Source organism: Dipodomys spectabilis, unplaced genomic scaffold (genome assembly GCF_019054845.1).
Source record: "Dipodomys spectabilis isolate Male_0828 unplaced genomic scaffold, ASM1905484v1 ptg000054l, whole genome shotgun sequence".
Lineage (NCBI taxonomy): Eukaryota > Metazoa > Chordata > Mammalia > Rodentia > Heteromyidae > Dipodomys > Dipodomys spectabilis.
Window position 1 is genome coordinate 25,560,908 of NW_024870731.1, and position 26,350 is coordinate 25,587,257.

Sequence of the window (26,350 nt, forward strand, 5' to 3'; positions counted from 1 at the left end):
ACAGTACAGTATACTATTATTGACTATAGGTTGTACAACAGATCTCTGGAACTTATTCATCTTGGTTACCTGAATCTTTGGGGACTGTTGTTAAAGTAGCTTCCTCCTTTCAACCCTGTCCTCCCAGCCACTAATAACAACCATATAATTTTTCATTCTTTGTGTTTATCTTTACATACCACATGTAAATGAAATGGTAGGGGTTTTTTTTATTTGTTTTTGTTTTTTGTTTTTTTATTTTTTTGTTGTTTGGGTTTTTTGTTTTTTTTTAAACTGTATTTTTTTGTCTTTTCTTTTTTGGTACTGGGGATCGAACCCAGGACGTTGCACTTGCTAGGCAAGCGCTTTGCCACTGAGCTACATCCCAGCCCTGTTTTTTTATTTTTTTGAGGGGGACAGTTGGTTTGGGTTTTGGTTTGACAATCCTGGGGCTTGAACTCAGCGTCTGGGTGCTGTCCTTCATTTTGCTTAAGGCTTGCACTATACTACTTGAGCCACATTCCACTTCTGGCTTTTTGATGCTTAACTGGGGATAAGAGTCTCATGAACTCTCCTGCCCAGGCTGGCTTTAAGCCATGCCTCAGATTTCAACCTCCTGAGAAGCTAGGATTTCAGGTGTGAGCCACCAGCACCTGGCAAAATCATGTATTTATATTTCTGTGAGTGGCTTATTTCTTTTAGTGCATTCCCAAGGGCAATCCATATTGTTACAAATAGGATTTCCTTCTCTTTAAAGGCTGATTAATCCACAGCATGTATTCACCCCCATTTTCTTTTTATCATACCTGAACTTTTAGCTTGTTTCCACATCTTGGCTACTGTGAATAGTGCTTAGATAAACATGGGGAGGCTAGTACGTCTTAGAGCCCTAATTTCAGTTCTTCTGAGTAAATCCTGAGAAGTACAAGAAGCTTCATGCCATTCCTCATTTGCCTTGATTGCTATGTGACCTGATAAGGGATCTCCATTCCTTGCACCTGTCTTTCTTTTCAGATGATATGTGCTCTTCAGCTCTTCTTTTTCTTTTTTAAAAATGGTACTAGGATAGGGGCTGGGAAGGTGGCTCAGTGGTAGAGTGCTTGCCTTGTGTGCATGAGGCCCTGGGTTTGATTCCTCAGCACCACATAAACAGAAAAACTCGGAAGTGACACTGTGGCTGAAATGGGTAGAGCACTAACTTTGAACTGAGGAGCTGAGGGACAGCACCCAGGCCCAGAGTTCAGGCCCCATGACCAACCAGAAAAAAAAAGAAAGTATTAGGATAGTAATGGGGTTTGAACTGCCTCTTGTTTGCTAGGCAGGTGATCTATCACTTTTGAGCATAACTCCAGCCATTGTTACTTTCATTATTTTTCAAGTAGGATCTCACTTTGTCTCCCTGAATCATGATATTCCTAGTTATGCTTCCTGCATAACTAGGTAGATACATACAATTGGATACATACAATTGCATCCAGTTTTGTTTTTTTTTTAGTTTTCTTTGTTTTTGTTTTTTGGGTGGTTTGAACTCTGGGTTTGAACTCTGGGCCTCGGGCTTCTTAGGCAGGTATTCTTACTGCTGAGTCACATTGCCCTGTTTTCTGCTGGTAACTTTTGAGATAAGGCCTTTCTTCCTGCTCAGGTGCATGTCTGAGCATAACTTCCTGTAGTAGCTAGGCTAACCAGGTACATACCACTGTGTACCCAACTTTCCTGAGAAGAGATCTCAAACTTTTCTGCCCACGTTGGCCATGAATGTCCCTCCCAATTTCAGCCTTAAAGATAACTAGAATTACAGGCATGGCTCACCAGTGCCCAATTAACACACAGTTTTGTATTAGTTGACATAGGGATCTCACAAATTTTTTGCCTAGGATGGTCTGGAACCAGTCTTCCTCATATGAATCTCCCAAAATAGCTGGAATTATAGGCATAAGCCGCCACACCTAGCTTCTTCTGCTAGTCTAATAAGGGTATCATTGCTCATTAGCACTAATCTTGTCATTACATTAATCTGTATCTTCACCCCTAACTGGTCATGAATTCAGCATAGAATTGGCAGGATATATAGGCCCCTGTGAGGCCTGTACTTTCACAGAGATCTTTACTTAACTTTCCCTTTACTTCCTTTGCTTTTATTTTGGGAGATTTCATTTTTTTTTATTTTTCATTGTGAAAATACTGTGCAGAGGGGTTACAATTACATGGGCAAGATAATGAGTACATTTCTTTTTTTTTTTTTTTTTTTTTGAGTACATTTCTTATCAAGCATTGTAGCCTCCTCCTTTGTTTCCCCTTCCCATCCCTTCCCAGCCTCCCCCCCCCCCCCCCGGCCTGTTGCCCCCCCCCACCACCAAAGTTGTAAAGTTCATTTTTGACATGACAACGTGTACTTCTCATTGTTGCAACGGGTCCACCTGTATCCTTATTTAAACGACTTGTTTTTCCCCTTCCCCTCCACAAATTATACTGACATCAAATACAGTGAAAGCAGGGGTTATACTGTGGGGGAGGGACATATAAAGCAACTAAAAAATAATCTTATAAATGTGTTAGAAACAAATGCATGAAAGAAAAACATTTAAATATATATCTTAGGTTCATTTTCCTAATATCACCTTATCTGACCTTTTCTGCTTGACTCATACATATACTAGATATTGTAAATAAGGGAAACCATGGGACCTATGTTTCTTTGGGCTTGGCTTACTTCACTTAATATAATTTTTTCCGGGGCTGGGAAGGTGGCTCAGTGGTAGAGCGCTTGCCTTGCATGCCTGAGGCCCTGGGTTCGATTCCTCAGCACCACATAAGCAAAAAGAAAAAAGCCAGAAGTGGCGCTGTGGCTCAAGTGGTAGAGCGCTAGCCTTGAGCTGAAGAGCTGAGGGACAGCGCCCAGGCCCAGAGTTCAGGACCCACAACTGGACCAAAAAAAAAAAAAAATATATATATATATATATATATATATATATAATTTTTTCCAAGTCTTTCCATTTCCTAACAAATGGGACAATGTCATTCTTTCTGATGGAGGCATAGAATTCCATTGTGTATATATACCACATTTTCTTGATCCATTCATCTACTGAGGGGCATCTGGGTTGGTTCCATATCTTAGCTATGGTAAATAATGCTGCAATAAACATAGTTGTGCTGGTAGCTTTAGTGTGGTCTTGTTTGTAAACATTTGGGTAAATGCCCAAAAGTGGGATTGCTGGGTCATAGGGGAGCTCTATGTGGTGTCTTTTGAGGAACCTCCATACTGCTTTCCAAAGTGGTTGAACAAGTTTACACTCCCACCAACAATGCAGTAAGGTTCCCTTCTGTCCACATCCCCTCCAGCATCTGTTGTTGTTAGAGTTCTTGATTTTTGCCATTCTAACTGGGGTGAGGTGGTATCTTAATGTTGTTTTGATTTGCATTTCTTTTATGGCTAGGGAGGTTGATTTACACTGTATTCAAATCAGTCTTACCCTCTTTCTCACTCTCCCTAACTCTCACCCTCCCCCCTAAAAATAGCATCCCCAACAGGATTCCTTGTTTCATTTTCATAGTTGAAAATCTGTTTTCCATAGCAGCCATTTTCCTTTATCTTCCCCACCAGCCCAACCATCTTAGTCCCTACCCACCTACAGTCTTTTTCCTACATCTCCCATTGATCATCAGCTGTTACTGAGGTTCACTATGAGGAAGTCTTAAAAACTGTTACAAAGTTAATCACCCTTTATCCTCTCTCCTACTTAGCAGTCTCTTAGCTTGATTCATGTCCTGTGATTAACCTGTGTATGTATGTATATGTTTGTATATATATATATATTTAGGTTCATATATGTGTAATATGCATGTATATATATGTATATGTCCATATCCACACACACGTGTGTGTGTGTGTGTGTGTGTGTCTTCTAGGTCTAGTTTCCACATATGAGTGAAAACATCTGATGTTTTCCTTTTTTGAGCTTGGCTTATCTCAGTATGATGTCCTCTAGCTGTTTTTATTTTCCTACAAATGATATGACTTTTTTTTTTTGTCGGTCATGGGGCTTGAACTCTGGGCTTGGGCGCTGTCCCTCAGCTCTTCAGCTCAAGGCAGGCACTCTACCGCTTGAACCATAGCACCGGAGAGAATAGTCTCATGGACTTTCCTGCCTGGGCTGGCTTTGAACCGTGAGCCACCGGCACCCAGGGACTTTTATTTTTCTTTGTGCCTATGTAATATGCTTGTATGTGTGTGTGTGTGTGTGTGTGTGTGTACAGATATATTTTATCTTTACCTATTCATCTGTTGTTGGGTACTTCTGTTAATGCCATCATTTGGCTATTCGGAACAGTGTTGCCATAAACATAATATGCAGGAGTCTTTCTGACTAAATGTGCTCAGTGCACCTTACCTGCATGTCCCTAGGTTGCTGTCAGATCTTTTCTGTCCTAGACTTAAGACTGTCATGTGTATTCTTCCCCCTGGCAAGGGATTTGCAGCTGTTCCCTTCCATCACTCATGTCCTCTTGTCTACTCTCACCTGATTGTTTCCTTCTTATTTCCTCATCTGACAGATTGCCTATCTGATGTTCCTTGTGCCTCTATGCAGAAAGATTTCATGATTTGGTTGCCCTTTGTCCCATTCAGTTATTATATCAAATAACCTTATTACATGCATCTATGAAGAGAAGACTCATTTTAGCTTTCAGGAGCTGTAAAGGGTAAGATCAAGGCATGTTCTCTGTCCTTGTGGGGCTTACAGTCTAATACAGAAGATGGAGAGCCATAGGATAGTGATTCAGATAAATAAATCACTACTAGTGATTTATAGGAAGGAGACAGGGAGAGAGAGGCCTGTGTTATGACAGCCTGCAGTCAAGGTTTTTGCTAGGGAACTTTTCCAGCTACAGGAACATTGGGGTGGGGTCATATTCTGATTTATCTGGGCACTGCCGGGTAGGAGAGGTGAAAGAGGTGGAAGAAATAATACACATGAAAACCCTGAGACAGGGTAGAGCAGTCACCTTAAAGCCTGAAAGATAGTCAGAAGACTGAATATAGGAGTAAGGAAAATGCATGAAGTATACCCAAGTATCATGAAACAAGGCTCTTAGAGTGTGCAGAGCCCCAGAAGTTAGGCTACTCAGTCTTTCTCCTATATGCCATGGGGCAAGTCATCAGATTTCTTTTGGCAATGTTCTTTAGAGCTCATTAGAAATCCTGTTTGGCTGGACACTGGTGGCTCATGCCTGTAATCTTAGGTACTCAGGAGGCTGAGACCCAGTGGATCAAGGTTCAAAGAGATAATAATAGGGAAATCTGTGGGACTCCATCTCCAATTAACCACCAAAATGTTGGATAGGAAGCATGGCTCAAGTGTTAGAGTGCTAGTCTTAAGCAAGAAAACTGAGCAAGAGCATAAGCCCCTGAATTCAAGTCCTGGTACTGGCAGAGTACTAGGAGGAAGGCAAGAAAGGAAAGGAATCACTTACATTCTTCAGAGTTGGGATGAAACTGTCTGCCTTCTTTCTTGTCTTTTAACTATGTTAAGTACCAAGTGACATTCCATCTGTCTCTCCAGACAGATGTGCTTATATAATATATATATATATTATACACACACACATATATATAACCAATACATACATGTGTTACATATGTGTGTATATAAAATACCATGTACAGTATTTTGTAACGTAAAGAAGGAAATGTATAGGTGAATTTACTTATGCTCATAGATGATGTAATGGAGGCTGTTGTAGTTGGTATAGATTCGTCCTCTCTTGGGCATTAGGCTCTCTGCAGAAGTATGCAGAATAGACAAGCTGACCTGCAAAATCATTTCCCAGTGACTGGAGGTGACTTTTGGTAAGATTTGCCCAACTTTTACCACTTCACACTTGTACATTCAGTTGTATCTTCTACCAGGAGTAATGTTAGACTTCTTATATTTAAAATGTGCTTGAACCTCAGATTTATATTTCTGCCTTTATAGTTCCAGATCTGCCATAATTTGGCCATATTTCTCCTCTATATACCCTTTCCTCTTTCTAGAATTGTACATTGTGGGTACAGTTTTCTTGGTTTATAGAAGAAGTGGCTATTTTTAGGGGTCTGTTCTGCTTTTCTGTCTCTTCCTGTTCACAGCTCTTTGTTCCCAGCCTTATACTCTCTATTTCTCTCAAGTCTTCCTTGGTTGTAGTCCTCTGTGTCTAAAACACATGAGCATTTGCATTGGAATAGAGAGAAGCAGTTGTGTTTAATTTTTATGTTCTGGAAGTTAAGTGAGTGCTCTCCTTATTTAGAGAGAGAGAGAGAGAGAAGTGTGCGTGTGCGTGTGCGTGTGTGTGTGTGTGTGTGTGTGTGTGTTCCACTTCTGGGTTTTTTATGGTTAATTGGATATAAGATTCTCAAACTGTCCTGCCTGGGCTGGCTTGGAGCTGCAATCCTCAGATCTCAGCCTTCTTAGTAGATTAGAAGCATGAACCATGAGTACCTGACCTTAACATTCATTTTATGGGATAATTGTTACTTTTATATTAACATTCAGGATTTTAATTATCAAAAGAGGAAAAGTTTTTTAATGGAGTTGATAAAATCCTGGATAAATTAATTGCTCTAGGGTATAAAACATGAGTATTTGTTACTTATTTCTACTGCTTTGCTAAGCACAAAGCCAGTGGACAGTTAGTATTTCTCCTTCCCTCTTTTTCTCTCTTCTTCCTGGGGTTTGAACTCAGGGTCTCATGTTTGCTGAACCAGGCACTCCACGCCTTGAGCCATGCCACACAAACCATCTATCCTTTACTCTGATGGGGTAGCATCTCCAGGTTCTTCAATGAGAATCTAGAATATATGCTTTTTAGTCTAGCCAAGGAGAAAAGTTCCATTCTTATTTCTAGGTTAACAAATGTTGAGAAGAATGATGTAGATTGGTTTTTTAGTAAAGTTGTGTCTGGGGATGTATGACATAAAAGTTATTGAGGTTCCTCTTGTTTGTTTATTGTTTGTGTTTTTGTTTGTAGACACATTCCTTAACCCAGCGGAGGGCTGTTCAGGGTAGAAGAAAACGATTTGATGTGTTATTAGCCGAGCACAAAAACAAAACCAGGGAAAAGGAATCCATTCGCCATCTGGACTCCCAGCAACCATCACAGCCTCTCAGGGACCCGCATCCCGCCCCTCCTAAAACGTCGCTGGAGCCGCACCAAAATTCTCATGGAGTGATTCCTTCTGAATCAAAGCCTTTTGTAGCTAGTAAACCTAAACCTCACACCCCCAGTCTTCCAAGGTAGGCCACACCCCAGTTTTCCTTCCTTCAGCAAACAAACTTGTAAATACTAAAATCAACTCATGGTCACTCAGGAGATAGTTTTAAATTGGGTTTTAATATAAAAACAAATAGTCAGTGTTATCAGGAAGTTCCATCCAGGACTCTTCTTGGTTGCCAGTACAAGTAGTAGCAAAAAGCCAGAATTAACTGTCTGATGCTTGTTTGACATCAGGTTTCTGATACTTCCTATAGGTGACTGATAGAACATTTCATATGGCTTTGACAACAATTCCCATTCATTTCTTATTTCTTGCAGAATACCAGCAATGCGAATTATGGTTGGGGACAGGCATTTTAGCCTGAGTTTTTATAGCATCCATTTACCAACATGTTTTTTTCATTCATTCATTTTGATAAATGAGCATAGATTAGGCATTTTAGCTGCACAGCAATCCATGGTTTCAGAGCATATTGACAAGAATTTGTCATACATGTGCCTCAGACAATGATGGCAAATGTATGTTTGTGATTACATGTGTAACCAAGTTGAAGTGAATGGCTTTGGATCTATTTCCTTGAGGGGAAGAGAGAGAAAAGGCATGGAGAATAAGGACCTTCAGTGTTAGCTATTCAGCCACTGGCTAACAAGGCTTCTGCTGAGGAGTATGTGGCCATTAGCTTTTGTTGCATACTATTTCACCCTCATGTGTCTAATCTTTGAGTGGCTGCCTAAAGGTAGAAGTACCTCCCCCTCATGACAATCCAAATGTATGCTTGAACCTGTACCAACATGAACTCTGTGGTTGCTGATGAGTTGGAGTAGTTGGCAGAGGCTCACCAGAGTGTGATTAGTCTCTGAGATTCCTGGCATCTTCTCATTGAAGTGTTTCCATCTATGAAGAGTTAAGCTTACTTCCATCAGAGCTGTAGGAAGCTAGAGACATGACTACCCTTGAGTAACAGGTTCTTGACTACCCACATACGTGGTGGTAGTGACCTCCCCATTCTTTAATCATTTCCTGTGCTTCTTAGGCTACCCTAGAGCATCAGTCTTTGGTTATTTCACTTTATTGTCTTAGGAATTCAAGTCCAGTTGAAATTTGCAGAGGAACTAAGGAGATAATTTTATTAAATTCCTTCTCTTCATGAACAGTGAAAGGGAAACCATGAGTTGCCCAAGTAGCTGTGGAAGGGAGAACTAGTTATATGTTAGCTTTGATTGTATCTGGCAGATAGCTTACCTCACTGTGGAGAAGTTGTTTTGCTCCATAGCCATCTGTACCAGCATGTTGCCCTGAGTCTGGTGGTGGAACCCAGGTCCCCCACCAGGTAGCTTTGGATACATTGTCGTATCTGAGTTAAGGTGGCTTATTCCCAGGTGTGTGATCTGATCCATACTGCACTTTCTACTCACCAAGGCCTCCAGGCTGCCCTGCTCAGCAAGGTGGGAGTGCCCCCATTGACCCTCCTCCAGCCCATGAATCTCCACACCCTCCCCTGCCTGCCACTGAGCCAACTTCTCGGTTATCCAGTGAGGAGGGCGAAGGCGATGACAAAGAAGAGTCTATTGAAAAACTGGACTGTCATTATTCAGGTCATCATCCTCAGCCAGCATCTGTAAGTTCCACATCCATTCCTATGCTGATCCTCCTCACACAGCATGGACAGAGTATTGCAGGGGGGACCAGCCAGGGACCTTGGCACACCTGTACATGTGGGATGTGGTCAAGGTATGAGAGTAGCTCAGAAAAGGGACCCCAGAGATAGCATGCAAAAATCTACCTGTGGAAGTTTTGTACTCTTCCACAGAAGTCAAGATCAGGCATTGTCACACTCATACTTCACTTCTTCTGGGATCTAGAGTTAGCTCTGTCTTTCCTGAATATCTAATTTCTTGACACAGAATAAGCCCTCCCCTTATGCTGGTGTTGGGGGTGGCAAGCATGTGTGCTATGTTCTGTCTTTCAGTTTTGCACATTTGGGAGCCGGCAGATTGGAAGAGGCTATTACGTGTTTGACTCCAGGTGGAACCGGCTTCGCTGTGCTCTCAACCTCATGGTGGAGAAGCATCTGAATGCACAGCTATGGAAGTGAGTGCCTGTGGGTGAGGGGAGAGCTTCCCTTACTCAATCTGTTGAGTACTCTTTTTTTGGTGACCTCCAGAACTGATTTTAAGAAAAGGGCTATAGCCACATGAATATGTGGCCTCTGACTAGTCCTGATAATGTAGTCATCCATTCAGCAACTACATCTCGTTCTGTGTCCTGGAACTCCTATTAAAAGGATGCTCACATATAGAAAGCTTAAAGTCTAGTTGAGAGTCAAGGGAGATGAAAACCAAATCAAAAGCTTGTCAACAGGGAGATACTACCAAGTCAAAAGCTTGTCAACAGGGAGATACTAGAGATAATAACACTGAGTTTGCTGGGTGCCAGGAATTTACTGTACAGATTAATTTTCACAATTTGGTCATATGACCTTGACTGTCCCCACTTAGTAAAAGCTAAAACACAAGGTTAGTGGTAAGGTCAGGGGTTCTTTCTGGAGCAGTCTGTTTCCAAATAAAGCTAAGATATGAAAGTAAGAGTTCAGGGTATTCAAGGAAATCTCTAGGTTGTAACCCTGGACCTGAGATGAATAGGGCAGAAATAGCAGCTCCTGGGACATTAAGAGTAGTGAAGTCCAAACAGAAGTAACCAGACATGCAGAGGTCTTGAGTCTGAAGTGGAGTATTTGAGAAACACAAGAAAGTGAGCTAGTTCAAGACTAAGGCTGAGAGAGAGGCAAGAGCTAAGTAACACTAACACTGGAAGTGCCTCGCAGAGGCTCAGAAGCTGTTGAAGATTTGAAGGAGAGGAGAAGATCTATGTGTTCTGATTTGCATCTTGTTTTATTTTGTTGGCATTGGGATGAAACTCAGGGCTTTGCAAATGATTGCTAGGTAAGTATTCTATCCCTGAGCTATTGCTTATATGGCCTTACAGGTGTATGGTAGTGTTTCCCAGATAGGATTTTGAAATATAGGAAAGGTTCTATGGCGAGTTGAAGTCAACCTTAAGTAAGCTTCTTTTCATCTCTGCAGGACTTCTCAGAGTGTGTGACAGGCACTCTGTTTTCTAACAGTCAAGAGTAAGAGATGTCGTGTGTAATGGGGAAGATCTTCAAGCTCTATTGACCTGGGAACATTTTTTGAAAGGAGGATTTTCTCCTCATCTGGTGTTTGAATCATTCCCAGGCAGGTCATTCCAAATATGCCCTGCAGCCATGACTAACTTCTGTCCTATTCATATGAACTATATTAATGTATCTCATTTTCTCCCCTAGTTTGGTTTCCTAGTAAAGTTAGAAGAAACACTTCTGCCTTTGAAAATCACATTATAAGACCATTGACACAATCTGCTTTTAATCACGGAGGGAGCAAATCCTTGCCTTCCTAGCTGTGTTGCTCTGCCTTTCTCTTTTCCATTTCTTCCTGGTTCTTCCTGCATAAAAGGCTCTCCTTTATGAAGAACCATTGCCCCTGCCCAGAAAAAAAAAAAAAAAGCAGTGGGTTTGTTTGGAATCCTGGGGATCTCTCCACATCACAGCACCTCCAAGATACCTGAAGTTGAGCTTATCATTTCTTCAGACAGCCTGCTGGGTCTTGGAGAGCTCCATGGATCCTACCAAACCGTGGGTTTAGGAGGGCCCTCCAAATGTGCTTCCCATTGGAGAGATCTTCCCCCTGTGCCATCACCATTTTCAAAAGCAGAATTGTGATAGGATTTTTTTTATTTGTTTGCTTGCTTGCCCTCTACTCTGTCAGTATCTGCTCAAGGAACTGGCTTTATTTATCACACGCTCTGAGGAAGAAATTCTTCGGTCTTACAAACGTTAGTACAGCTGTATGAACATACATCTGAGCAATGAGCGAGCTCCCAGGAGAGTTCCCAGGAACATGGAATGAGGGTCCAACTCCAGGTGCTATAGAAATGCTCCCTGATACAGATACTGTTATTTCTGGGCAGCCTTTCCAAGCAACCCTTGGGATTGGCTGGTAGAGTTCAGCACTTCTCACCCAGAGAACTGTTCTCAGGTGGCCTCTTCCATGCCTCCAATGGCCCAGGTTGTATCCTATTGGGTTAGCCAAACCCTATTCCTTTGTGGAAGAGTCCTGTTGGGGTAACACGTTTCCTTTCCCTTATGGTGGTAAATGTAGGGGTGAGTTGAGGTGGGATTTGAATCTGAAATGTCATCTTCAGCTTGTGATTCTTTTGAACAATGGTAGAATGAGACCAGCCCTTGCTCAGAAGCATAGCAGTGGCCCAGTTCCTGTCACTTCTGGAAACTACTTGCCCTGTTGATCAGGACCAATTCCATATCCCTGAGAAGGTCTGGGATGTTACCAGTGTTTTTTGCTTGTTTGTTTGTTTATCTGTTTGAATTGGTAATACCAAAAAAATTGAATAAAGGAAGCATATATTGAAACGCCTCAGTCTCTGTTCCCTACCCTTCTCAGGCAAAACTGTTTTAGTTTATTGTATGACTCTATATATTTTATTTGTGCAAACACAAGCCATTATGACTGCATATTCTTTTGCTCCCTCCTACTAAAAAAGGTAATAAATTATGTGAAAAGAGCTTTTTAAGGAGGAAATAGCACCTGTCTGTGAAAGAGCGATATCTTTTCCTTGTATTGAAGCCTATTCCTTTCCCCTGGGATTTCTTAGCCCCAGTTACATGCGCCACCTGGTGGCCTCAAGAAACCACTACACCCAATGAGCAACTTGTGCTGGCCCCAATCACCTAGATGGCCTTGCTAAGAGAGACATGGGGTTATGTGGGTCAGGCCATAGAACTCTCATTTCTAACAAACTTCTCAGGTAATAACAGTTCTTGTCCTGCTCTTTGAGTGGCACAGAGATACAGAGCTCAGCTTTGTACATTAGAATCTCCTGGAGAAATTTAGAGTATTTGGCCAGGTGAAGAATCACAGTTTATGGCCTATCCAGGTAGAAAAGTTTATGAGGCCCCATTAGTCAATAAACAGGATGTGGTGATATGTATCTATGATTCCAACTACATGGGAGGCCTTAGTTGGGGAGATCATGGTCTAACGTCAGCTCCTGATAAATACAAAAGACTCCACTTGAAAAATACAAAGCAAAAAAATAATGAACAAGTCTGAGTATGTGGCATAAATGGTAGAGTGTTTGCCTAGCAAGTAGAAGTCTCTGAGTTAAAACAGAGGGAGTTAAACCAGTAGGGTGGGGGGAAAAAGAGGAAGGGAGCAAGAGAGAGAATATGAGAATAAACAAATTACTAGTGTTTGTCCACCCTTTCCCATAAACTGATATAATTGGTGCTGGTGCTTGCAAGCTTCACAGGTGACTGTCATGGGCGCAGAGGGGAGGGGTAAGACTGCCCTCATAGTGTGCTTTTAAGAGAGGTTACAAGCACTTGCCCACATTAATTCCATGTACTATCAGTGATCTTCCTAAAAGGCACCTGGAAAGCACTCTGGCAGCAGTTAAAGCTCTCTCTGTCGCTATCTCTGTCTCCCCCCCCCCCTCCCTTCTCCCCTTTTCTTCCCCTGCCCCTCTCTCCCCCCTCTCTCGTTTTCCCCCCTTTTCCCTCTCCTCCCTCTTTCCCCCTTATCTCTCCTTCCCCCTGCCCCCCTCCTCTTCCTCCTCTCTCTGCCTGTGCAGGAGTTATGATTCTGTCAGCCAAGTGAGAGTGTGGCAGTCAGGACTTTTTTTTCTATTACCTCAGCCTTTGTGAGAAATGGTCTTGTACTATAGACTTGCTTGGAATTTTCCATGTAGCTTAAACTGGAACATGCTTATCCCAAACTCACTGTGTGGCCTAGGCTGTCCCTAAATGTATCATTCTTCTTGCCTCAGCCTCCCAGTGCTGGAATTACAGGCTTGAGCCACTGTGCCTGTGTATTGCTTCAGTTTTAATTCCATTTTCATTTTATTGGAAAAATTGGTGGTGTCACCATTAAATTGAGCTACAATAGAGGAGGATCCCTGGTTTGATTGTGTGAATGGAACTCTTAACTTCCCAATAAGTACATTACCAATCATTATGAGAATTACTGCATGTTAAGGCTGATAATTACAACCTTCCAGTTACTAGTAGCTTATTCATTCTTGAGTTTCCTCAAAGTTTATCAAGTGCGTTCAGAATTCTAGGTACTGGGACTCTAACGGTAGATAAGTCGTGAATTGCAAACATGTCCAAAGGAGCCAAAGAGTTGTACTCACACAGTAAAACCACCTCAAGCCTTACGAAGTCAAGGTATGGCGCACTCTGAGTCTGAAGAGCTGCTCTGTCCCGATGGGCAGAACAGATTTCCTAAGGAAGTGGTGCTGAGCTGAAACGGAGCAGAAACTGGGCCTAAGAGTGGTGAGAGCAGAGATTATATAGGGTGTTACATCATGGCACGTTCTTGGAATTCAAGGAAGATCCATAGCTGGGGATGGAAGTGGAGATGCAAAGTTGTGATAGTTGTAAGGGTAAGGCACACATGCTTCAGTTTCACAGGAAAAAAGAGTAAAGAATCAGAAGGAAGAAAGCAGGACTGATTTAGGATTTCAGAGTGATCACTCTGAAAGGAGCGTGGTTATCAGGGTGCATTCCTCTACAACTATCATGAACAGCTACGGTGAATAGCACTCACTATCCTCTCCTTTTTCCAGGAAAATCCCCCCAGTGCCCAGTACTACGTCACCCATCTGTGCACGCATTCCTCACCGGACAAACTCTGTGCCGACATCACAAGGTGGGATCAGCAGTCTTTCAGCAGCCTCCGTCTCTACATCCCCAGTTCTGCTCTCATCCACCTACATCTCTCCAAATAGCAAATTGGTACCAGCTCATGGAACCACACTAAATGCACAGCCTGCCATTTCTGGGGCAATGGATCCTGTGTGCAGTATGCAATCCAAACAAGTGTCCTCTTCATCCTCTTCCCCCTCCACACCCTCTGGCCTCTCCTCAGTCCCCTCCTCCCCTATGGCCAGGAAACCTCAGAAATTGAAGTCCAGCAAGTCTTTAAGGCCCAAGGAGTCTTCTGGTAACAGCACTAACTGTCACAACGCCAGCAGCAGTACCAGTGGCGGCTCAGGAAAGAAACGCAAAACCAGTTCCCCACTATCAGTTCACTCTTCCTCCTCTTCCTCCTCTTCCTCTTCTTCTCATTCCATGGAGTCTTTTAGGAAAAACTGTGTGACTCATACCGGGCCTCCCTACCCATCAATGGTGGCATCTTCCCATAGCATTGGCCTCAACTGTGTGACAAATAAAACGCACTCTGTGAGCTTCCGGCATGAACCGTCAGGGAGGGGCCCCCCAGGTGGGAGCCCCGCAGAGTCCATCAAGAGGATGAGTGTGGTGGTGAACAGCAGTGACTCCACTCTTTCTCTTGGCCCATTCATTCACCAGTCTAACGAACTGCCTATCAACTCCCATGGCAATTTTTCACACTCACACACTCCTCTAGAGAAACTCATAGGAAAGAAAAGAAAGTGCTCTCCTGGCTCCAGCAGCATCAACAACAGCAGCAGCAAACCCACAAAGGTTGCCAAATTGCCAGCCACGAACAACGTCCACATGAAACACACAGGCACCATCCCCGGAGCACAAGGACTGACGAACAGTTCCCTCCTTCATCAGGTAGGACTGGGACTCTGAATCCCCCCACAGTGTCTGTTGCCTCTCCCTTGGTATCTTTTTACCAGCTCAGAAATTTGTGTGGTCGATTTGCCCAGCTTCCAGTTTTTTTTGTTTGTGTGTTTGTTTCTTTTAAGGAATGTGTAAGGGTAAAATAGGCTCCTCTCTACAGAATTCAGATGTCTTTCAATGATGTTCCTGAGTAGAGGAAGCCAGTCTTCAATTAGCATGTAGGGCTGAGAAAGGCTTCCTGGGGGACAGCAGTGGAAGGGAGTGAGTGTCTTTGCAGATGCAGCCAGCTAGTGTCTCAGTACTGTTAGGGAAGGAAGCAGGTGACATAACCTTCTCCAGAGGGTTCCTCTGCAGAAAACTGGGCTGGAACAAAACTCATCTGGAAAGGGATGATTTAAAACTTGAGGAGAAAGAGCTTGTGATTTTTATCTTGAGCAATTTCAGATATTCTGATTTTATTTTACCTTCTATTTTCTCCTCTCTGAGGAAGGATGGAAAACAACTTGGGATGGGTAGAGGTGAGGAACAAAAAATCTCAGTTCACGTTCAAAGAGTTAAAGAGAAATCGGATTGTGGGTTCATTAGTAGTAGGTGGCTAAGTGGGTGTGGGATTCACAGTTAACATGACTTTCTTATGCCGTACCTTTGTCTTCCTCCCACCTCCTGCTGTTGCTGGTTTCTCCTGACCGCCTCTCCAGTAGCTGTGTTTCTTCCAGCTCCCTTTGCTCTAACTTCAGCTCATCTCTCGTCTTGTTATTTCATTCATCAGGATATCTCCTCACCTTGCTTACGAACAGGAATTTCAGCAGCAGCACCCCAGAGCCCTGACTTAAAATGTGAGGCTCTTTTTTAATGTTTTTCCCACTTCCCCACCTGAGAAACTGAAATGCTAGGCTAGGTAATTTTTTTTTCATAAATTACCATGGTGTTTCCTAATGTAATATAATTTCCTCCCAGTATTTGTATGAGTTTACAATGCCAAAGATATGAAAGTAGTATCTGAATTTAAGCAGCTGCTTGAATTTTGGGCAACTAACATGTTGTTTGGCTTTTTTTGCATGGTGGGGAGGGGTTCAGAAAACAAAATTTTGCTTTTAATTCTTGCTTGTAGTTACCCATTACTGTTTATGGTAAGCATTGGTAAGGTAACAGCAAGAAGTTCTATACCCACCCCTTAAAAACTTCTCTGAATAAGTGTCTTGCTGAGCCCTGGGCCCTGCAGGAAGTGCTGTACTAATCACCTTGCATGTGCACAAGGTCTGTAGATCTTAATGCCCACAACTAACAAAAAGGACAGATGAGGGAACAAGTAACAGTGCCTGGAATACTGGTGGTGGGTGGGGAGTATACCACCTACTTGGAGCAGCTGCCCCAGAAACTGCAGATCTAGACTTGCATGTGACATTTGACCACTACAAAAATAATTTTATCTAGTCCACATATGTGGGCTTATGACATGCTAGTTTGCCACCTATGATTTTTACTCTCTGAGAGGTCTATGTCAACAGACTGCTTAGGCAGTCTTAACTTTGAATACTTTTCCTTGGAATCAGTCTCAATCTGTTTGTGTTTTGAGAATGATTTCCTCTGTTCAAAATAGTTTTTTTTCTACTGCACCAGTCTTTATGAGGTGTATGGCTAGAAATCAGACGAGCGGGCCCCAAAAAGTATTGTCCATTCTTATTTCTGTGTTCAGTTAGTGGTGAGACCCCAAAATGCTTTAAGTATGCTGCTCCTAGAAAAGTAAGACTTCACTTGCCTGTTCTTGTGGAATAGGTTTCAAAATAGTGCTGGTTAAAATTTTCCCACAACGAAATGAAGGTTGGTGTATACTGGGAAGTCCAAAAGATGGGGCGGGTTAGACACCTCTAAGAGTCTGTCATGGCCTCAAGGACTTAATATATAATATAACCTGTGAAGCTCGAGTTCCCTCTCTCTGCCATGGACACACCACCTTGGGTGTGAACTGGCACACCTGTGTATGCTAGTCCAGCTAACCTTGTTTTCAGTTAACCACCTGGAGTTCCTTCAAGGACACAAAAGCAGAAAATCAAATGAAAAAGCAAACATTGAGAGCTTTTTCTCTAAGCTAGAAACACATGCCTGCATGCTTGCCAGGTTGTGAAAGCAAATCTTTAGATTGATTGTACTCCTGGCAAGTGAGGGTTTTTGAAAACTAAAGCCAGTTCTGTAGTTGATTGTCTCCAGCCTGATCCCATCAGTGGATCCTTATTGTGTGTGGTCATAGGGATATTCTTCAGAATATCCTGTATACAGCTGCTTACTTACCTCTTCATTGTTTCCCTATCCCTCTCTTTTAAAAGCCAAAGGCACGTCCCTGACAGCTGAAAACAGCACGGGGAGAAATAATCCGGACACTTTTGAGGACAAGTTACACCTCCGCTCAGCACTCTGGACTCCACGATGCCTTTGAGTCTCTTTTCACAACCTCCTTGGGCCTCCAGGGTAATCGCTGGGCTGTTGTTTTGAGGATTTCCCCGAAGCTATGTCTGTAGCAGTGAGTACTCATAAAGGACACTGGATCAAGTTCAGCCACCAGATTGCTTTTATCAGTGTTAAAGTGGTCTGGACTGCTTGCTACCAATCTGTGAGAAGTTTTTGTTCTTGTTTATTTTTTTTAACTTGTTATATCATGGAACTACTCTTAAGTAGACTGGCCAGGCAAAAGATTGTTTGACAAGAGCGTTAATGTCAACTTTTCTCTCTCCTCCATCTCCTTGCCAGTTTCTTTTCTCATTCTCTCTCCCTTCCTCCTCCCACTCTCCCCCATTTCCTTTTTTCACACTGTCTTCTGTAGGTCATTCTCCAGCACCTTAACTGGAGACCTTCCAGAGGAAAGGGAGCTGCATCCTAAGCAGCTTTCTAAAGGCTTTTATAGCAGTGTTCCAGAAGTAGAATGTGGGTATTGACTCAAGGTCACATGACAAGATAGGCCAGCCTTTTGCAAATAATTTGAGATAAGACACTATCAAAAGCTTCCAACTTACTGGTTTGTAGCCATTGATGCTGGGTTAGCGGGTATCAGCCATATTGGAGGCTTACTTTTCATGGTACAAAACCAATCCCATGTAAAAGAAAAAAGCAAAAATAATTTAAACTACTTTTGATGATGGAAAGCCAAAATGAGGCAGGTGGATGGGGGTGGGGGTTAAAATCACAATGAAGGGGGGAAAAAATTTTCCAAGATTTCCAAAGAAGTGGAATTGTCTTACCATTTATTTTCATGTAAAACAGTATATCAGATTGGGTTGATTGTCCTGCCCAATTTTATTTTTTAAGATTTGTCTTTTTAAAATAAAACTGCTAGGATACTTAAATATTTCTAAGGTATTACCCCTATTTTCCTCTCTGGATACTGTCCTAGGACTTAGTGTAAGTATCTGCTTCCTGTGCTCTGGGCAGTATGTGTGCCCCCACTTCCCTTCTGGCTACTGCAGATATGCATTTAGATGCAGGTGGAGTGGGAAGCAGACCTTAATGGGAGAAGCTGGAGTGTAGGTACACGTTTGTGTGGAGGCTTTGTGTGAGGCTTACAGAGTGTTTCCCAACACACTCCCTCTTGTGTTTAAGAGAGTTTTAGAGCCTCTAAGATAGTGATTGCAGTGCTTCACCCCAAATGAAAATGTAATAAGTTAAAGCAGCATTTTTGAGAAGGTATGATTGAATTTGGGGAATGATCTGGGGCCTCTTAATGGACCATCCCACCACTCCTGCTCCTGAACCAAGGATCAGGCCTCTGGATTAGGAGAGTGTTCACACAGAGTAGCCTAGCCCAATGCAGGGTAAATCCCACCATTCTGATCAGTGCATTGGGTAGGGCCTACTCAGAGCCAGTCAGTGTGTCCTTTTATCCCCATAGTTCTTGGTTACAAACTTCAGTTTCAGGGAATTTCAAGTCAAAACCTGTAGAATGAATAAATATTTGGTTACCAGCCTAATAAATGTGAATTGCTACAGAATTATTCTTATTATGTAATAAAACAAAGACTTTATGCAGATACTTTAACTATAAATTGATGTAAAATACTGATTTTTTAAGGAAGGAGGGGAGAACAATATCTTGTTCAATTTTATGCAATCAATCAGTAAATGTGTTTTTAAATGATACTATAGGAGAGCTAGTAAGGAGAGAGTGTGGATGGGCCAGTTAGGTATAGGCAAAGGAAATCGGTCTGGGTGTTCCATCCCACTTATGGGGGAGAAGAGATAAGAGGGAATCAGGATGTATCTAGTTGATTCCTTGGTACAAGTGCAATGGGGTATGGGTAGAATTTATTTTCAGAGCCAAGGGGACTTTGATGGTTATAAATTAAGTTGCTTTTAGTGATGGAATGAATAGACAGATCAAGTTTTCTGATCCACAATAGCAAGTTGATTCAGATTAATGTAGATATTTAGATTAGTGAGTGTTCATTGATTTTTTGTTTTTTAGACTGAAGTTTTAAGTGAATTTCATTATGTCTCCTGGTAATACATAGAGCGTTGGGATTAGGAAATTAGCCATTTTGGATTTTGCCTGCCACAAACAGACCTATTCCAAACAGTGCTATTAAACTTTAGACTGTTCAAATGTTTTATTTTCTCCAACAACTACTTTTTATTATGATGAACAATTAAGACCATTTAAAACACAGGAGTAAAAGTATTTTTTTGAATTGAATTAACTTGCAAAAACCAAATTTGCAGTGGTTGGGTTGTTTCTTAGACAGACTTTGGTATCAATTTAAAACCAAGATAATTTTTATATTCCTTCCAGTAGAATTTCATGACAACTTCTGCAGTTTTCTTAACGTACAAAAAAAGTGCTGCAATGATGAACAAAGAATTATACGAAACCTACTTTTGTACCTTTATTTTGGGATTTCTTGTTCTATTATAAATATGGAAGTAGCCCTATTTCAGAAGACATATTTTGTTAAAAATGAATTGTACATATTTAAATATGTATTTTTGCACAGGTCTTTTTTTCTGATATCCTGTTTTGGTACAATTGAGATCATCTAGTATTTATTTATTAATTAATAAAAGTAAATACCTTTTTATAATTTGAAGTGGTTCACTGCCAAGCCAATAGTTGTAGAACCTGCCTCCTTTACAGTGGAAGGATTGCCTCTGTTCTGTGAAAGTCTTTGTTCCTTTTAGTGTCTCAAGAGTGGATTCACACAGACGAAGTGGGCATTGCTTCTCCTCGGTTGCCTGATTTCCCAGTAGACCACATGTGACTAAGTGACACACTGCTTTTCTCTCATTAGTGTTTTATGTGCGAGTGTGTGTGTGTATGTGTGGGTGCGTGCCTGTGTGTGTGTACACTCTGAGCACACTTTTGTTATGTATGTGATGTGGTTTAAAACTAATGGAAAAACTGAAAGTGCCTGAACCTAACTTTAAAGCTTAGACAGATTCTCTTTAAAAAAGACTTGAATGTTCAGTTGAACTTTTGGAGTTTGCTTTTTCCACCTACTTATTGTTTTGTAAAATCTTAGGGGAGGAGTTAAAAACAACCAATGCTGGTAAATTTTATAAGGTATTTTACATTTAAGACCTTTGGGTTCACAGTAATTTCACTGGTGATGGATTTGCCAGTGGCACCAAGAGTTAAAATCTGTCAGCCAGCAATGTACATGCCATGTCCGTTTTGTCACTCACTCATGAAATAAGAGAGTTTAAAGTAGAATATTTAAAGTATTTTGTATTACAAAAATATAATACAAAGAAGTACCTCTGAGAACATTGAAAAAAAATGTATAATTTGAGAAACCTAACTTAAAATGGCAGCTGCCTTCCTGCAAGAGTTCTGTTGCCAAGGAGTTTCTTCATGTCTCTCATTCTGTCCTGGGTTGGGGGAAAGTTGGGCTTTGAAAAATGATTGCTCAAAGTTTCATGGTTTAAAAGAAAATAATCATTTTTACACTTTGTGCAAAAATTTTACATTTCCAGATGATTTTAAGTGAGCACTACATACTGTCAGTGTGAATGTAGGGCCTTGAAAGCAGTTTTTTTTAACTTGGTTATAAAAGCAATCTCCTGTGTTAAAATGTGTGAATAGTCGGACAATGTGTACCCATAATCAAGAGCATCTCAGCTGGACTTTGTGTTGGCTGCTGTATAGAACATGAACAAATGTCAAGGGATAGAAAATTACTTTGGATATTTAAAAGAGAAGAAATATATAGTCTATTTGTTTTGTAACAAGTTTCTGTAAATAAAATAATTTATACTATTTATAAGAAAAAAGTTGTGTTCTGCTTTATGAGAAATTAGTTTGTGGAACAAATATGTTACTAAACAGGCAATAAAATTAGGACTTCTCAATAAATAAGGTTGGCTGCATGAACTATTGCACATGTTTCTGCCTCATTCTACTAAACCCCTTCAGTTTTGCTGCATTCTTTACATCAGACACTCTTGGCAAGCACCTGTACATCAGCCTTCCTCTAGTACAAGCCAGATACCTCTGAGGTCTTAGGATGTTTCCATGCTTGGGCACAGAGCTATGGCTTGGATAAGTCGGTTGCCTGTATAAACAGTGGACACTTCAGTATTGAGACCCCTGCAGGTTTGGAAGAACAATGGGGTATTGATAGCTAAAAACACATTCTTTGTAATGTTGCCTCTATTCAAGTTTCATGGAGCAATTGGGGCTGGTACTGGATGCTTGAGCTCAGTGCCTCAAACTCTTCCTTGGCTTTTCTACCACATGAGCCACACCTTCAGTTCCAGCTTTTTGCTTGTTAATTGGAGATAGGAGTCTCTTGGATTTGTCTGTTCCTATCACCCACCAGTTGTGGTTAACTTTATCTAAACTGATCTGATTTCTTCCTTGCTTTTACATACCTCCTTTACCGGGTATATGAATGCATTTTAGTGTGAGGGCACTGTCCATTTGCAAATAAACCCTTCTAATAAGAGGATAAACTTTCACGTACTAAAGAAGAAAGGTCCACTACTTATATCAAGGAGCTAGGCTAGCAACAGCACCCACTGCCTCATGGGCTTCCCATTCCCAGTGACTCAGTGCAATCATAAGAAGCCCCTTATGGACAAATCCTGCCACTGTAAGTGTCCTCAGGCCTTCCAGGAAAAGGACCAACCACTTAGTATTTTTCCCTTTTTACTTTATTCCTTTAGAGACTACCTGGCCCTGGATAGCAAGACCATCTCAAGTCAAGGAAAGAGATTTGGCATTGTTGGACCTTCATTGGGATTTCACTGGCAGAAAGGCAGGGTAAGACCTTCTGGGCAGAGGGGCAAACAGGGTGAAGGTAGGGAGAAATGTAAGAAATCTGTATGAAATTGCTGCACAGGAGGGACTGATAGGTGATGGTCTGATGGATTGTCATGGGGCCTGCATCCTTAGAAATATGTGAGTTCATAGAAAACCCACATGCTATTCTCAGAGAAACTGCATAGTCCAGTCCCAGCACTGTGTAGCTACCAAAAGTAAAAGCCATTCAGCTCTCTACTGGAGACCATAAAAAATCAAAGGCACTGAAATTTTATCTTCCTGACTCTTGCATATTCACTTGTTTCAGTGCCATTACCACACCCCATCAAGCCTTAACCAAAAAGCTGTCCCTTAAATCAAAGCTTATCCTGTGTTCTTAACCACTTTCTCTTCTGTCTTCTGTTTGTCCTGATCTTTCACTTTATAATCCTCTCATTTCTGTACCTTAAGCTCATGGGCCAAAACTGGCACTAGTGGACTTTCTTTTAAGAGGTGTAGAAAAGAGTGAGAATTCCTTGGGGACATAGGAAATTAAGCACTTCCAATTTAATACTTTCCCTAAAATTCTCCATCACTTAGTGCCCTCCAACAATTATGGAAGACAATGGAGAGGTGAGAACTTTGGGACAAAATTATTCACAAAACTGTCTTTATAATCCAGATGCGAACTATTGAGTTTACAAGCCAAGGCTATATTCATGGGGAATAGGAGGACTGACTCTACAACTTTTTTTTTTTCAGTACTAGGGATGGAACCCAGGAAAGTAAGCACTTTACTACTGAAATACATCTTTAGCCTCTAGAGAACTCAAGTCTGTTAGACATTAAAGAGAAAAGTATAATAGTTCACATCTCCTTTGCCAAAACAATTGATGAGTTAAAATGAATTATGTGATAGGGCAACAAAGAAGGAATAAGATACAACAAAAAATTGAAGGTGAGGGGTTGGGAAGGTGGCTTAGTAGTAAAATGCTTGCCTTGCATGCATGAGGCCCACATAAGCAGTAAAAAGCCAGAAATGGCACTGTGGCTCAAGTGGTAGAGCACTAGCCTTGAGCTGAAGAGCTGAGGGACAGTGCCCAGCCCCAGACCAACCAAAAAAAATTGAAGGTGAAATTGAGATTTGTACCCTGTTGCCTACAGAGTAGATGGAGCATAGCTAGCAGTTGTGAGATGTAAAATGGAAATGTTCTTTCACTTTGGAATGGCAAATGAAGTCACAGCTGGATGAGCTTATCTGGGAAAAATAGGTAGCTCTTAGATTTATTATGTAAATATGTAAACGATCACATTTATATTTAAACTATTTCATAAATATGTAAATGCTTACGTTGTGTAAATATGTAAACTATAAACTGTATTTGTAGTCCTTAGTACACCAGATACTATACCCAATCACTTTATGTATGCATGCTCTCTCACTAAGGTTTTAGAAAGCAGATATTTTAGTATACGGAGGACCTTTTAAGACAGCATCTCACCTCAGGTCTCCCAAGTAGCAGGTTGCAGCATAAGACTGAATTTCATATTGTCGAAGCAGTATTGGTTTTGGTTTTGGTCATGTACTTGAAGACTGCATGAAAGAAATTACCCTGATCTGACAGACACAAACATTACATTTAATAATTTCTAGGATTTCACAAAATTCAAAAGCCTGTCTATCATCTGTGGCCCACGGAGGGGAGACCAGCATAGGATGGCGTCCTACCAGGGAGCCAACTGGTGAAGAAGCAACACTGGAGTGAAGTACTGGGGGTCTGTAGTGGGGTTGGAGAGTACACTATTGTTATTAGGTAGGGTTCTTTTCTCCAGCACAATAGGAACAAATAGTGCGGGTTGGGTGAGAAAGTTAGAACTTAGTGTGACTAATGATGGTCTGGCTTGGTATTGAAGGAAAAAAAGTGGAAAGCTACTAAGACAGGCATTCTCAAGGCACCAGTTAAATTGTAAAGGAACTTAGAAGGCAGGGTCAAGTGTCAAGGGAGTATTCCTATTTTGGAAGAGACCAGTGGAGAGAATAGGGTACAAGGATTCATGTGTAATTTCTAGTTTTTCTTCCAAAAGTAGATCGGTTCAGATGCTAGTGATGCCTAGATGAAACCATGGCAGTGGATTCAAGTGGCATGCAGGAAAGAGCATTACAGTGAAGGCTTAGGATCTGTGACACTGGGTAGAATTTGTCTCTTTCAAAGTACTTAGGGTTAGGAAGAAGTCTGAGCCAGCTACTCAGGATCCGGGGCACCATGACTGGGCTGAGTGGTAAGCAGGTTCACAGAGAAGGCATTTGATGAGAGAGGAAACAGTGGCAGGGGACTAGCAAACAGCAGACTTCATCTTGACCCAAGTTTCTGAGGTATGTATGTGTGAATGATTAGCCAGAGAGATTCAAGGAAAGCTGAGTGAATCCTCAAATCAAGTGCCCACCAAGTGCTGGTGGCTCACCCCTGCAGTCCTAGCTACTCAGGAGGCTGAGATCTGAGGATCTGAGATCTGAAGTCAGCCTGGCAGGAAAGTCAGTGAAGCTTTTGTCCAATTAACTGTGGCTCTAAAAAAAAACAAAAGCTCAGGGACAGTGGCCAGACCAAGTTCAAGCCCCAGAACCAGCACCAAATAAAAATAATAGTCAAATTTAGTTTAGCAGCATTGATAAGACACTGGTTAAACTTTGGGCAAGTTACCTCCAAAAGGCAAGATTTAAAGTTGTCAGGACACCTTCTACTGGCAGTCCTGACCCAGAGAAGCAGTCCCCTAAGGACAGGATGAAAAGCTGATAAGTAGTTACTTCAAGGCTCCGTGTATTCCTTAACTCAGTCTGTGTAAGAGAAACTACCACAGAAGAGATTGCTTTCTTGTTGCTGTTTTGGCAGCTCTGGGGTTGAACTCAAAGGCTTCTGCTTGATAGGCACTTGAGCATATACTTACGGACTACAATGGTAGGAGCAGAGTACAAGTTCTTAATGTACTTTGCATGTCTTTAGAAACAAATCAGTCTGTGGGTTGGAAAATTAAAACTAGTGGGTAATAGAACTTCTTCGTTTTTGCTAGAACCCAATTCCTAATCATTATATCAGTATGAAGTTAGTCAAAACTCAGGTTTATGTAGTGTTCACAAAGCAGGAGATTATACCATCTGCTTTTTTCTAAACGTTTTTTGGTTGGTCGTGGGGCCTAAATTCTGAGCGTGGGCACTGTTCCTCAGCAATTCAGCTCAGGGCTAGCACTCTACCACTTGAGCCACAGCACCACTTCTGGCTTTTTCTGCTTATGTGGTGCTGAGGAATCGAACCCAGGGCCTCATGCATGCAAGGCAAGCACTCTACCACTGAGCCATCTTCCTAGCCCAGTCTGCTCATTTTTTATACCCTAACTGTAGGGGCAGATTCTCCTTACAAAAAAAAAAAACAGTGCCAAGGACTAATTCAAAATAATGTGAAATTATCAAATTTTGTTAATGATCTTTAACATGATGGACTGTTTCGTTAGGTTACTAAAGACAATGGGTTTGGCCACTGAATCAATCTTAAGCATATTGCAATCTGTACTACTCGTGGGTCAAATTGTAGGCATCTACTTAACCATGTTGTTCAGGTATAAGTTGAGTGTGATGCTATACAAAAATGTTTTACATCACTTAAAGTGATGTAAAGCTTTAACATCTTTATTCATATAACTGGATTAAACCATGCTTTATGGTTTATAGCCCATCTTATACAAGGGAGTAGACTCAGAGGTGAAGTAATGTGTAGCTAGGACTGGCTCCAATGGAGCTAATACCTTGTGGCCTTATGCAGATGATTCTAATCTTCTTTTCACCTTCAAGCTGATACTTTGAGGCTTAGCAATATGCCCTGGGATTTGCAATTTAGAAACTGTGATTCAGAATAATTGTTGTAATATATATGTATTCACACAGAGTATTTATCAAAATGATGACTTTGCATCAAACCCTTCCTTCATATGGTCTACAGGGTGTAATTTCAAAGCAATCCCACTATAACTGAATTCCCTTTGTAATGAGCACAAATTAATCTACAAAGAAAAAATGAGCTCATCCTAATCTTTTAGCAGCCTGTACAACCCGTATGCCTGTCACCTGGTGCACAATGACATGTCTTAAGAGGTATCACACACCAGGTCATCTCTCTCTGTGAAACTCAGGTGACTTGCTGCCTTTTTTTTCTGCTAGATAACTCATCTTTCTAGA

The 26,350-nt window shown here is 41.5% G+C and overlaps 1 protein-coding gene across 5 annotated transcripts in view; it reads left to right on the forward strand.

Moving 5' to 3' along the window:
* Atxn7 (ataxin 7) overlaps positions 1-21,260 on the forward strand; it is a 135,170-nt gene extending 113,910 nt beyond the window's left edge. For 4 of the 5 annotated variants that reach the window (XM_042680127.1, XM_042680129.1, XM_042680128.1 and 1 more), the window contains 6 exons: positions 6,985-7,250; positions 8,651-8,849; positions 9,201-9,322; positions 13,916-14,891; positions 15,670-15,736; positions 17,225-21,260. In XM_042680127.1, the coding sequence (XP_042536061.1) occupies positions 6,985-7,250; positions 8,651-8,849; positions 9,201-9,322; positions 13,916-14,891; positions 15,670-15,736; positions 17,225-17,334 (1,740 nt within the window). In that variant the 3' untranslated portion in view covers positions 17,335-21,260. The remainder of the gene's footprint in view (positions 1-6,984; positions 7,251-8,650; positions 8,850-9,200; positions 9,323-13,915; positions 14,892-15,669; positions 15,737-17,224) is intronic. The other variant, XM_042680130.1, reaches the window with a different exon arrangement.
* The last annotated feature ends 5,090 nt before the right edge of the window (positions 21,261-26,350 follow it).